Source organism: Primulina huaijiensis, chromosome 6 (assembly GCF_012295235.1).
Source record: "Primulina huaijiensis isolate GDHJ02 chromosome 6, ASM1229523v2, whole genome shotgun sequence".
In the NCBI taxonomy this organism is placed as follows: Eukaryota; Viridiplantae; Streptophyta; class Magnoliopsida; order Lamiales; family Gesneriaceae; genus Primulina; species Primulina huaijiensis.
Window position 1 is genome coordinate 11,168,314 of NC_133311.1, and position 13,902 is coordinate 11,182,215.

General features: G+C 36.4%; 2 protein-coding genes across 3 annotated transcripts; one reads left to right on the plus strand and one right to left on the minus strand.

Moving 5' to 3' along the window:
• The first annotated feature begins 5,620 nt into the window (after positions 1-5,620).
• Positions 5,621-10,411, plus strand: LOC140979402 (RNA-dependent RNA polymerase 6). Of its 2 annotated transcripts, XM_073444785.1 has the most exons (3): positions 5,621-5,828; positions 6,167-8,933; positions 9,153-10,411. In XM_073444785.1, exons 2-3 carry the CDS (start codon positions 6,207-6,209, stop codon positions 10,032-10,034), a joined length of 3,609 nt encoding a protein of 1,202 aa, XP_073300886.1. In that variant the 5' UTR covers positions 5,621-5,828; positions 6,167-6,206; the 3' UTR covers positions 10,035-10,411. The 2 variants fall into 2 exon arrangements, with proteins under 2 accessions (XP_073300886.1, XP_073300885.1); XM_073444784.1 differs by having other exon boundaries at positions 5,624-8,933.
• Positions 10,412-10,472: 61 nt separating this feature from the next.
• Positions 10,473-12,688, minus strand: LOC140979403 (large ribosomal RNA subunit accumulation protein YCED homolog 2, chloroplastic). The gene is made up of 7 exons (XM_073444786.1): positions 12,408-12,688; positions 11,582-11,758; positions 11,407-11,496; positions 11,082-11,186; positions 10,912-10,992; positions 10,787-10,832; positions 10,473-10,690 (listed from the first exon to the last, which is right to left on the minus strand). Exons 1-7 carry the CDS (start codon positions 12,549-12,551, stop codon positions 10,614-10,616), a joined length of 720 nt encoding a protein of 239 aa, XP_073300887.1. The 5' UTR covers positions 12,552-12,688; the 3' UTR covers positions 10,473-10,613.
• Positions 12,689-13,902: the final 1,214 nt, after the last annotated feature.

Sequence of the window (13,902 nt, forward strand, 5' to 3'; positions counted from 1 at the left end):
CTGAAGGGGTCTCGGAATCACCAAATGAGCCATCACAGCGACTTTCTTGCTCAATGCATCCGCAACTAAATTAGCTTTGCCAGGGTGGTAGCTAATGTCACAGTCATAGTCCTTCACTAGCTCCAACCAACGCCTCTGACGCATATTTTTTTGTAATGCACATGGGCTATCCCGGTTGGGCTTAAGTCCCCTCACGGTTATCCCATTACCCATTGCTCATAGAACTTCTCCAGCCCAGGCACTGGAGATTTTGCCTTCCCAAGATTAGAACCCAAGACCTCCTGGACTTATATAGATCTTGGCAGCAATCCTGGCTCAATTGGTAACAGGATTGCTGCCAAGATCTATATAAGTCCAGAAGATCTTGGGTTCTAATCCTGGGAAGGAAAAATCTCTAGTGCCTGAGCTGGAGATATTCTATGAGTAATGGGATAACCGTGAGGGGACTTAAGCCCAACCGGGATAGCCCATGTGCATTACACCGACTCCAAACCCGAGATCCCGTCTTCTTTTATCAACGTAGCTTTTCTGTCGGCTCTGAGTAGTCTTCATCCTGTCTCGGATCTTGGCGACTAAATCTGTGGTGTGCTGAACTAGTTCGGGTCTCATAGTAGCTCTTTCTCCTACCTCGTCCCAATGGACTGGCGATCTACATTGTAAGGACCCCGCATTGTATTATCGTAAATCATATTTTGATTATCTATAATTCATGAAATTGTCGTGTTATTAAGTGTATAAAGAATATAATTTACAATTAAAGTGAGAAAATATGTTGTGATAATGAAATATTGTAGTAGTAATTGATTGATGTTTGAATGGTGTGCTGAACCGCAATAGAGAAGTGACACATGTTACGGTTTTCAGCATAATTATCTGAGTATTAGTTCAAATGAAATGAAATTAATTTCATTACAAAGATAATACATAGTACTAAAACTTTCATGTTTTGAGATTTGTCCAAATCCATTTGAAAATAGGGGCAAAGTCATACCGAAATGTATCATGTGCATTGAAGTTCATGTACTGACGCATTTTGGGAGAATGAGCATAACTCTCGCGTCTGCTATCCACATTGAGTTAGGTTGGTGGCAAATGAAATCCAATACATAGATCTACAACTTTCATGTTGACAACTTTTGCTAATTCGAAACCTAAAATAGTGTTTCGGACAGAATACTGGGCACACCCGCGCAGGATCTCGTGCACCAGCGCGCGAAGCTATGTAGAACACCTTCCAAAGAGAACTAGGCGTGCAGCTGCGCCAGTTTTGGCGCCCCTGCTCTCACCGCTCACCTAACAGGATTTAAGAGTGATAAGGACGATTTTTTGATAGGAATATTCATTCCTCTTTCCCTTTTTTTTGAAGAAACGTAAGAATCCATATTCTATCATCCGAATCTACCTCGAAACGTTGTCGAAACTCGAAACAAATTATATATTCGGAATCCTCGTGTTGAGAGCATTCTTTTGAGATAATTTTCTTCTCGATTCAGAACTTTTATTTATTGAATCACTGGAATATCATGTGTTTGAATTCGAGATCATTATATGTGATAGAATAACCGACGAGAAACTAACTTTCAAAGTCGGAATTGAATTATGTTATAATTTCAATTTTATATGAATTTTCAAAGTTTCAAAACAATTTTGAAACTTGGAATTTTGATTATAAATGATTGTATAATAATAAGTTATTAGGATTTATAATACGATATAATTATCTTAATAACGTAAATGTTGAACTAAATAGCGTAGAACGAATTGATACATTCAAATACGCTATTAGAGTTGCATTTAAATGAATTCATTGATTAAAATGAATATGTTGATTATGCATATTGATTATCTGTATTGAAATCCTAATATCGGATAGAGCTACAGTGAACTGGGGACGAAGAATTGAGGTATGTTGCGACCGAGTAACATACTATAGGTATCTGTGTCATATGATATATGTTTGATTGATTTGACTGAAAATATGTGTCTATATGCGTTATTTGTTGAGTTGATGTGGCATACATGACATTCATGATTGGTATGTCGATTTATAAAATTAATATTTTGTTAACACACTTCATTTTATTCATACATCGATACATGACATGAACGTTAAGCTATGATCCTTGGATACATCTATATAATTGGATTTTGATTATGGGGTTTGTGAGCACGATGTTATGTTTGGCATTATGTGGCCTTTAAAAACATAGTCATTCGTGGTCTCTATGATTGATTAGTTGAGATTTGGGATTTGATGGCGCTTTTCTGACGCTATCATACAAATATTCTCTTATACTTGACTGAGGCCGGTGTGACAGCTCGAGCATTGATTTGATAGTGATTTGATTGGTTCAGATACTTCCTCCAACTTCAAAACCATCCAAAATAAAAACTACTATTTAAAAACCTCAAATGCATAGAAAAAAATTCATAAATCTTCAACCACAAAATTGTACGTCAATTTTTTAAAATAATCCAAAACTAAACTTCAAAATAAAGCATAAAATCTTTAAATAAATAATCCTCAAAATCTTTACTTCAAAACTTTAAATATTAAGCTAATGTGGAAAATAAATATCCCTCGGGTATGTACTGTCGGACCCGATCAGCTCAAGCGTCTTCGCGTCCCTCAAAATCATCATTGTATGCGACCATCCAAACCTATTGAGTCTAATGACTCAGTACGTTCTAACCATATATAACAAATAATACATATACATGCACATGTATTAAAAAAATATATTTTTATTTAAAATAAGCTGACATAAAACTGGTAAGCGTAAATAAATCATTAAATCGTAAATCCTTTCATCATCTTATATCATTTTGGGTGAAGTCTGATCCTTGAAAGTGACTATCATGTATCATATCATCATGTGGTCGACTGATCAATCTAGCTACACCAAGTACCTGGGGGCGGGACGTCAGAAACTCTCGTCACTTGGCCGTGGCCAAATATGAAATACGATTGTCGAACTCCCTCTGGGACCTTCTCCCGTAAACAGGCTCCCTCTGAGATCTTTTCCCTCACGATATCCATAACCATATCTTTTATGTCACAGTCAATTCACATCCTTCAAAATATTTTTCCTTTCTTTTTATTTATAAAATATTGTATCATTCAAAAATCGTAAAATAACATTTTTTGAGAAAAATCGTACAGCCTTTGCATATATCATAAAAATATCATATTTTTATCATGAACATTTTAAAATATAACTTAGCACGTATTATGATTCATTGGGAAACTTCCAGACCTTTCGAACTACCTGAGACGTAAAATAATCATTTTACTCCTGGAACTCGAACTTCTCAATTTTAATTTTCTCTTACTTTTATTGACTCGAGCCTATCCATGACATTATATAAGCTTAAATTTGACTTCTAATATTTTTCTTAGACGTAAACCCGAGCCTTTCGATTTAATCGACTTAATAATTAAACAATAAAACGTTTTAAATCCGAATAAAATTAAAACTTAATATTTTCACCCCAAATTTTAAACTTAGATTTTTCATCCCTAAACTACCCCTGTGAACCACAAACCATCCCCCGTGCACCATGTTTTGAGTGCTTTTGAGCTGAAATTCGAAGTTTGGATTTCATCAGTTGTCCATGCACTCTCTGGTTTGATGCAACTATCATCATCCGCATCCACAATTCTTGGTGGAGAGTAACCATCTAAAACACGTTATCATGCTCTTTCTTCTATGAATTTAAAGTATACCCTAATTGTGACTTTCCAAATATCATAATTTGATCCATCCAAAACGCGGTCAAAAATCAGTGTTGATAGATAACATGTCCATTGTACTTTTACCTGTTTAAATAAAAATAACCAGAATCACACTTAATATATCAAGAATATGCTCTGATAACAATTTCTGATAACAATTGAGCGATTTTTTTAACATAAAAGTACAACTAAGATTGTGTGTATCAATTTAGGCGTTGTGTGAAGGTGTTTTAACACATATTCATAACATGCAGTGAAATACATTAATTAAGCACACAAATAAACTTTAATGAATAAAATAAGACAGAATAAATAATGCACAAATATAAAAATTTGTGTGGTGCCTCTTGGCAAATTATTCATTAGAAAATTGTAATTAGTTTACAAAATCAATACGAGTGAAATATTAATTAGAAAATTGTAATTAGTTAAAAAAATAATCAGTTCTTGTTGCATCCCAAATCAACAACAACAAAATCATGGATGCAACAACTGTATCGTCGAAACTCGGAGCCTCAAATAACTCTTCAACCAACACTTTACACGATTTTTGTTTTCGAATGTCTCCAACACTTCACGATAACAAAATAATACGCCTTGACTATAGCTTTTTATTAATTCTCTTATTTAATTCATTGCTCTTCCTGGTGCGTTTCACTGCTCTCCTTCAAGTCCAGAAAACAATATGCACACACGCAGCAGCAATGATATCTTATTTATAGACTTCATTTGTCCTATATTTTCTTCATTGTATAGACTCCTACACAAATATGAAAATAAGAATTTAATTAGGAAATAAACTCATTTGAACTATATTACAATATGTAGAGATTTTATCGTAAATAGAAAAATTCTAACAAATCTAATTAATCTAGAAAAAGAAAAACTCCATATATTAATATTCTAATAATATCAATAAGAAAAAATTATTAAGAAACAAAAATATTTTTTTCAAAATAAAGAAACCAAAAATACCCAGCAATCCATTATTATTGTAATCTTATTGTATAATTTGTAAAAATCCATGCTTCCCGTACGATTCCTTTATTCTATGACCTTCCAAACGGAAACAAACAAAACAAAAAGGCTCTTCCATTACTTACTTACTTACTTATAATATATTTCCCTGAAATTCGAATTAAATTAAAAGTTTATAGCTGAGAATCTTCAATCATTCAACAAGAATGAGTAATCTTGAGAGCTTTGTGTCATACAATGAGTGTGACCATGCATGTTGGCCCGAGGACGACAGTCAGAGGTTCCAAATTATATATTTTAATAACCAACAACTGGTCTGGTTTTTTGTCGAAATTGTTTATTTACAGTGTTTTAAACCAATTAATATATAAAAATCTTAGATTTTATATTAAATCAAGAATTTTTATGAATGATTTTGTTGTTATATAGATATATTCTTTTTGAATTAAATCAAGAATTTTTATGAATGATTTTGTTGTCGGCGGCTGGCGGTGGACGGCCGGAAGCGACGGCGGCGGTCGGCCAGAAGCGGCGGCGGTGGTCGGCGGAGATGGTCGGCGGTGGTCGGCCTTTGGCGGGGGTTGCCGGTGGACGGTCGGTGGAAGGAAGTGGTGGTGAGTTTGAATTTAGGAGAAGGGTAAAATTGAAAAAATAGGATGGATTAAGAGTGTAATAAATAATCCTAGGGGGTGAGGAGGTATTATTTTAACCTACTTAATATAACTTAATCATTCATAAAAGAGATTGACTTGATTAAATAATCCTGCGTACCAAATGAGAGATAAGGTCCCATCAACCAAACGCCCCCTTAAAGTATTGTGATTGTGATTTTAGTGGGCAAATTGTTTTATAAGTTATTAAATACTGTTGAAATTTTTACAATAAATAAATAAAATATTAATTTCTACCATGGAAGCTTCCACCTTTCCAACTTCGAAGACTTCCACTTGAAGTCATCCGTTTCACAGTCTACGCCTGCGCAAGATCGAAAACCTGTGCTTGAAAAAAAAAGGAAAAAAAAATTGAAACTTGCATCTACCCGGAAATCTTCCTCCAGAGCAGGGAAGCGATCTTGTTATAACACATACCGCTGAAGACGTTTTCTTCTTTCTGGGTTCTGTCTAATTTATGCAATTTTTCCTTTTCGGCTGATGTTTGAACATTGTGCTCTGCATTGCTTGATTTATCGATTGTTAAGTTTTTACATTGAAGAAATTTATATGAGATGGCTGATCAGTAAAGGGGTTGAATTTTATCAGTTATTCAAGTAGAGCAGATATGTTGTTAGTTTGTAACAGGGGAGTTGAATTTTGGTGTGTGCGTGTGTTGTTGTTTCTTGTTTCTCTGTGGATTGAGAATAATGATGATCTTCTACATATGTCGTGAACTCGTTTTCTTTTGTTTCAATCCTGGGAGTGGTGGTTTATTTTGTCTCTTTTTTTTAACCTGCAGATTTTTAGTAGCAAAGTATCTGACTGCCTCAATAAAAGCCATGGAATCTGGGAATTTGGATAAAGAGATGATTGTTACTCAAATTAGTGTTGCTGGGCTGCAAGACTATGTCACTGCTAAAATGCTTCTGGATTACTTCGAAGATAACATTGGATTAGTGTGGAGGTGCCGGTTGAAGACTTCCTCCACTCCACCAGAGTCATATCCCAATTATGAGATTGATGCCAAGAATGTACAGAATAAGAATGGCTATGTAAAGGTTGAACCCCATGCATTTGTGCACTTTGCTGTTTCACATTCAGCAAAAGCCGCCCTTGATGCTGCAGCTCGTGGGGAGCTTGTACTGGGAAGGAAACTTTTGAAGGTTAGTTTGGGGGCGGAAAATCCTCATAGGCTGAATGAGAGGAGAAGAACTACTACTCCACTAAAGTTATCGGATGTGAATCTTGAGATTGGATTGTTGAGGAGCAGAGATGAGTTCATTGTGGGTTGGAGGGGGCCTAGTTCTGGGGTTGATTTTTTGGTGGATCCTTTCAGTGGGACGTGCAAACTATTATTCACTAGGGAAACTGCTTTCACCGTCAAAGGTGAAGCCAGACATTCTGTGGTGAAGTGTAATTTCAAAATTGAGTTCTTGCCTAGAGAAGTGAAAGAGATAAGGCAATTCAGAGATTTCTCTTCTTTGATAATTTTGTTGCAGCTAGCTTCAGCACCCGTAATTTTCTATAGAACTGCAGATGATGATATTGAAGAATCAGTCCCTTTTGATCTATTGGATGATGACGATCCATGGATCCGAACCACAGACTTCACACCTAGTGGGGCAATCGGTAGGTGCAACACTTATCGGATTTCAGTTCGCCCCAGAAACGGCCCAAGCCTATCGAAGGCCTTGGATTATCTGCAAAAACGCAGGATACCAGTTCTAGAGGAGAGTCTGAGAAAGCAACTTCGAATTCAGGATGAACCTGATTTTGGGGTTCCCATGGCAGATCCATTTTTCTCTTTACATTTCAAGGAAGGTCTATCCTTCAAGGTTCTTTTTTTGGTGAATGCTGTTATGCACAAATTCATCATCAACCAACACCAAATGTCCCAAAAGTTTTTTGATCTTTTGAGAAGGCAACCAGAGGACTTCAATATAATTTCTCTGAAGCACATGTGTTCGTATAAGCGCCCCATTGATGATGCTTCCAAGGGCCTGGAATTGGTTCATAAATGGCTGTTGAAGAACCCCAAGCTCCTTGAAAGGCCACATGAAATGGACGATATTGTTGAAGTTCGAAGACTGATCATAACTCCAAGCACAGCTTACTGTCTTCCCCCAGAAGTAGAACTGTCGAACAGAGTATTGAGGAAGTACAGAAATATAGCCGACCGATTCTTACGAGTCTCTTTCATGGATGAAGCAATGCAGACCCTTAATAAAAATGTTCTCAGTTACTATGCCGCTTCTATAGTTAGGGACATTACCTCAAATTTCATCCAACAAAGAACCACAATGTTCAAAAGGGTGAAGGATATTTTAGTTCAAGGGTTCTATTTGTGTGGTCGGAAATACTCTTTTCTGGCATTTTCAGCGAATCAGTTGCGAGACCGGTCAGCCTGGTTTTTTGCAGAAGACAAGGATACCGGGGTTCGGGTTACCGACATTAAGAAATGGATGGGAAGGTTTACTAACCGGAATGTTGCAAAATGTGCCGCCAGAATGGGGCAATGCTTCTCTTCAACTTATGCTACAGTGGAAGTTCCATCAAGCAAAGTTGACTCAGGTATTGTTGATATTAAAAGAAATGGTTATGTTTTCTCTGATGGTATTGGAATGATATCAGATGATCTTGCCACGGATGTCGCCGAGAAACTTCAGTTGACTGTGAACCCTCCGTGCGCATATCAAATCAGGTATGCAGGTTACAAAGGTGTTGTTGCATGTTGGCCTGCAAAACCTGATGGGAAATCCTTATATCTCAGACCTAGCATGAAGAAATTTGAGTCGAATCACACCATGCTTGAAATTTGTTCTTGGACTAGGTTCCAGCCTGGTTTTCTGAACCGACAGATAGTCACACTACTTTCTGCTCTGAATGTTGAAGATAATGTATTCTGGAACATGCAAGAAACTATGGTTTCAAGACTTGATCAGATGCTTGAAGACACAGACATGGCTTTTGACGTAGTTACTTCTTCGTGTACTGATCAAGGAAGCACATCTGCAATTATGTTAGCTGCTGGTTTCAAGCCTAAAACTGAACCTCATTTGCAAGGGATGCTAACGAGCATCAGAGCTGCCCAGCTGGGGGACCTCAGGGAAAAAGCCAGAATATTTGTTTCTTCAGGAAGGTGGTTGATGGGCTGTCTTGATGAACTTGGTTTAGTTGAACAGGGACAATGCTTCATCCAAGTCTCCAACCCATCATTAGAAGATTGTTTCGTGAAGCACGGAGTCCAGTTTTCTAATTCTAAAAAGAAGTTACAAGTGATCAGGGGCATCGTTGCAATTGCAAAGAACCCTTGCCTTCATCCAGGAGATGTAAGGATTCTTGAGGCAATTGATGTTCCAGAATTGCATCATTTGTATGATTGTCTTGTCTTCCCTCAACTGGGAGATAGACCTCATACCGATGAAGCTTCTGGGAGTGATCTTGATGGGGATTTGTATTTTGTTGGTTGGGACAAGAATCTCATTCCTCCAAGTAAGAGAAGCTCGCCTGCAATGGAGTATGCACCCGGAGAAGTGAAAGAATTGCCACGTGACGTGAAACATTCGGTATACATGCCTTCTTTTCTTTTATTTTTGACGTGACTAGTTTTGAAATTTTTTTTTCTTACACAGTAACATCTGTGTATATCTATAAATTTTGTCAATCATTTTTTTCTTAGACAGTACCATCTACGTATCTGAATATGCTGTGGGGGATATAATTATTCAATGTCAGCTATTTCATACTCATGTTGATGATTTTAGCTTCATTTGCCTTTTATCCAGGACATAATCGATTTCTTCACGAAGAACATGGTGAACGAAAGTCTAGGTGCGATCTGCAATGCTCATGTCGTTCATGCAGATATTTGCGAACTTGGGGCCTTGGATGAGAAGTGCATCAAATTGGCTGAGCTTGCCGCTACTGCTGTGGATTTCCCGAAAACGGGAAAAATAGTGTCTATGCCATCTGAACTGAAGCCCAAAATGTATCCTGATTTTATGGGGAAAGAGCCATTCCATTCTTATGATTCCAAAAAGATTTTAGGTAAGCTCTACCGCAGGATTAAAGATTTTTACGATAAAGATAGCATGGGTCCTTCTGAACCGTCATCTGCATCGGAAAACAACATTCCCTATGACCAGGACCTTGAGATCCAAGGTTCTGAAAGTTTTATCGCTGACGCATGGAACTGTAAGTGTTTATACGACAGTCAGTTGGCCGGTCTTTTAGGTCAGTACAAAGTAAACCGAGAAGAAGAGGTTGTTACCGGTCACATATGGTCCATGCCAAAGTACAGTGGTAAGAAACAAGGGGAATTGAAGGAAAGACTTAAGCATGCGTACAGCACCTTGAGAAAGGAATTCAGGAAAGTTTTCGAGGCGACGGTTGACCCGAATTTTGATCATCTTTCTGATGATGAAAAAAATGCTATGTATGAAAAGAAGGCATCAGCTTGGTATCAGGTTACGTATCACGAAAGATGGGTTAAAAAGAGTAAGGAGTTACAAGTGGTGGATGTTACTGGAAAGACCGTGATGTTGAGTTTTGCTTGGATTGCTGCTGATTATCTTGCCCGCATTAAAATCAAGCGCAGGAGGACAGAAAATGACATCTCCTCTAAGCCCATCGATTATTTGGGGAGGTACCTCGTTGATAAAATATGATTTAGGTTCTATCTGGACTATGGAGTGTGAATCTACTTTCTTCCTCCATACACACCTTTTTGGCTGCAAGGCCGCTCTGCCAATCTTAATAATGGTCCCAAGGTCCCAATCCAACATGATGATATGCTCTATGCCACTTCTTGGTTGGAAATTGCCATGTTTGCTAGTCGTTTTTGGTTGTTTCTCATGGTGTCATAAAGAAACAGATTGTCTAGTGAGTAATGATTGTGCTTAAAAAAAATTTTACCATATTGATGACTGAACTCTAATCATGTATGTACCTACTCTGCTACACTGGTTTGAATTTTGATTAGTCATGTATGTTGCCATGAAAATTAATGGTTTTAGTTGTTGAAGTGATCATGGTTTTATCTCAATTAGTTGAGTGTTTTTATCAATCTTAATTAATGTTATAATATATTTTCTGATCCCATGATGTGACATATGGCTCTTCAGAATTGAGGCTTACTTGCAGTATCACTACTTTACAAAAAGGGACATGAGGTTATCTTAGCTAACACAATGTGTGCTGATACAAATCAAAGTCACCCTGTGCACATTAACATAACAACTTTTTTTTCAGGAGATAGTATTCTTTAGCTCTAATAGTTTATACCATCTTTTGTCAATGGAGGCCGTGTTCTGTGCGCCTAAATCTGCATCCGTTCAAATTTCATTAGTTTATATGCTATACATACTAGGAGCATGTTTCGAGATCATGAACTAGCTGCTGCATAGTTAATGACACTCACGGTGCAATTTAGGTTCCGAATTCTCACAAACTTCTGAGCAAGTCTCCTGCATAACATACACACATGATCATGTCCTCTTTTGTTTGACGCAATATAGTACTTGGTTTCATGTGATGAAAAATTACTCTGATAGATGTCGCGAGGCAGATGGTATCCTGTATCAGGGAATCAAGGTTAGCTTCACATCCAGGTTTCACGTAAATGACCTGCAAATGAAATGAAATAACAATGAGATAGAGTGTGCTAGTTTACTGAAATTATCAAGAGTTAACTAGATGGAGTTTAGGGGACTTAATGAAGGATCATCGCCACCATTATCAGGGTGTAGTTGATGATCATCATCAGACTGCTTGCTGCTGCTTCTTGATGGAAGAATCCATACTTTAAATGCTGTATCAATCTGTTTAAAAAAAATACCTTTATATANTATAAGCTGCAATTACTTCGCCATCAATCATCATATGCTACTGCCCATATAGCATGTGAATCGAAATATGACATTTAGAAAGTTGTATGTTTAAAATATTTGACATTTTCCTTTCTTAAAAAGTCATAACTTTTGCTCGAGTGTGAGAAACTCGATCAGATAGTCGGTCTATATATGAAAAGTGGATACCTGCCTGTCTAAGGTAAGGGGTGCAGCAATTGCAGCATTTTCTAGTGAAGCATGTCTTCATTCTTCCTTCCACTGACATCCCAAGTCCAGCATGCTGCCGACAAAAATATATATATGTATATATATATATATATGCATGAGTACATACACGCTTGCACATTATCACGCATGCTACTTACCTTTTCTATGCAGAGAGTGATGGAAACATCAGCATCTTTATCAACATCATCAGGTACATCTTGTTGATGAAGAAGTTGTCTTAAAGAAAATATATAATCGCAATTCCATTTTCCATGCCATCCCCCATCAGACGGGGATATAGTGACTAACCGCGATTTCAACTTCTTTTTGGGCAACTGCAAATGAGAGAATTTAATAATTGACAAAAACTTGTGTGAGACGATCTCACGGGTCGTATTTTGTGCGACAGATCTCTTATTTGGGTCATCCATGAAAAAATATTACTTCTTATGCTAAAAGTATTATTTTTTATTGTGAATATCGGTAGGGTTGACCCGTCTCACAGATTAAGATCCGTGAGACGGTCTCACTCTTAATAATTAACTCGGAAGCCATAAATGTCTCATTTACTATACCTAAAAAAAATTGGTTGTGCAACTATAATGCAAAATAATAATTAGAATTAAAAATTCGTCGGTGTCATCCGTATCATATCATTCGATTTATTATTTTAATGTTATATATCATTTATAGTTATGATTGAAAATACTGTAATAAAACATATTTTAAAAAAAAAAGTTTGAGCAACGGTTTGTAACTGATTCATTTGTATTTTATATACCACCATAAATTTTGTGTATGCAATCGATTTAATAAACTAAATTAAACCCCAAAAGAAATTATTTAAAAAAATCAGATTATTTTAGCAAAATTCATTTATAAAAATAAATCTAACCAAATATAGTCTAGAAAATTAAAACAGCAAAGAGTGAGTTCATTTCAGCAAACAGATCAATAAAATCTCGAAAGAAATTAATTAATTACCTGCTGCATTGAAATTAGTTGGGAATGTTGCTGGTTTGCAGCTTTGGGCATATACAAGCATACTTGCTGCGGATTACGCTTGATCGAGAAGTGATGATTATACGGTGGAATTGAGATTGATCTGTTAATTCTTTCAGCCACCATTCTATGATTATTAGGTGATAATCTCGCAGCCGTTACTTATCTCTTTCTTTGTAAAAAATATGGTACGTACATATATGATCTTTAATCATGTGGAGATAATGTTACCCCGCGTGGAACTCTACTCGACAAACAAATTTCTACACACATACATGAGTAAGTTTCTTGTCATCTTACGGATCTATATTCGTGATATGGATCGACTTAATTATTAGTTACAATCAAAAATAATATTTTTATTATAAAAAATAATAATTTTCATTAGTTTAATCGGATTGCAAATATATCTCATAAATTTGACATGTGAAAATGTAACATATGAGAATGTCTCATAAGAATGTAATAATAATAATAATAATAATAATAATAATAATAATAATAATAACAACAACAGTAACAACTCATTATCAAAGTAAAGAGTTAGATTTTTTTTCAAGAAACAACATTTGTTATTTCATCAGTCCAAAGTTTTGATAAGTGATTTTTTTGTTTTTTTTTTGAAAAAAAAAACAAATTTGGTTAAGATCATTTCCAATCATGTTTTAGGAGTCATTTGTAAATATAAAAGTTGGAACTTTTCGAGTTCGCAATCTTGATTTTGATGTTAATAAAATTTGTTAATTTGTGTTACTAATAATCTACCTTAGTGTGCAGAAGCTAAGATTAGTCACGAGCTGTTTACATCGCAAACTGAGGACTCAACTGATCGCACAAACTGAATCAGTCTAACTGTTACGTCAATTGAGCAGTCCAGCTGATTGTTCAGTTGATAGGTGGTTTAGCAGGAGAACCTCAGAAGCCTAGCCAGCCGAAGGAGTGGTCAACTGATGAAGAAACTCAGCTGATCAGTTCAACTGAACGATAGTGAAATCAGTTCAACTCACGAGTTAACTGATTTCACCAGCCCAACTGAAGATCAGTTCAGCTGACTAGTTCGGAGCATCAGTCAGAATCTTTCAGTTGTAGATGAACTCTTTATGAGGATTCCAGCTATACACAAAGGTACAAAGTGATTGTCCAGTCAAAGGACAATAATGGACGTTGCATCAGAGCATTAAAGACAAAACATTTCAGAAGGGCAGTCGGAAAGTCGAGACACAAAGTCCAAGAAATGAATTCAAGATGCAACAGATACAATAATTGAATCTCAGTGTACGATCAGTTTTCCCGCCTATATAAAGAGAATATCAGTGAAGACTCAATATAAAGAGACAAGAAGCTTCAACGCAAACACGAGAGAAAAGAAAAGGCATGCACATTGCACATCAACTTTCAGAAGCAATCAGCCCAGAGGGAATTCTTCACAGTCATATCAGCTTAGATTAGAAGCTCATTTCCCTCAGTGTGTGAGAAC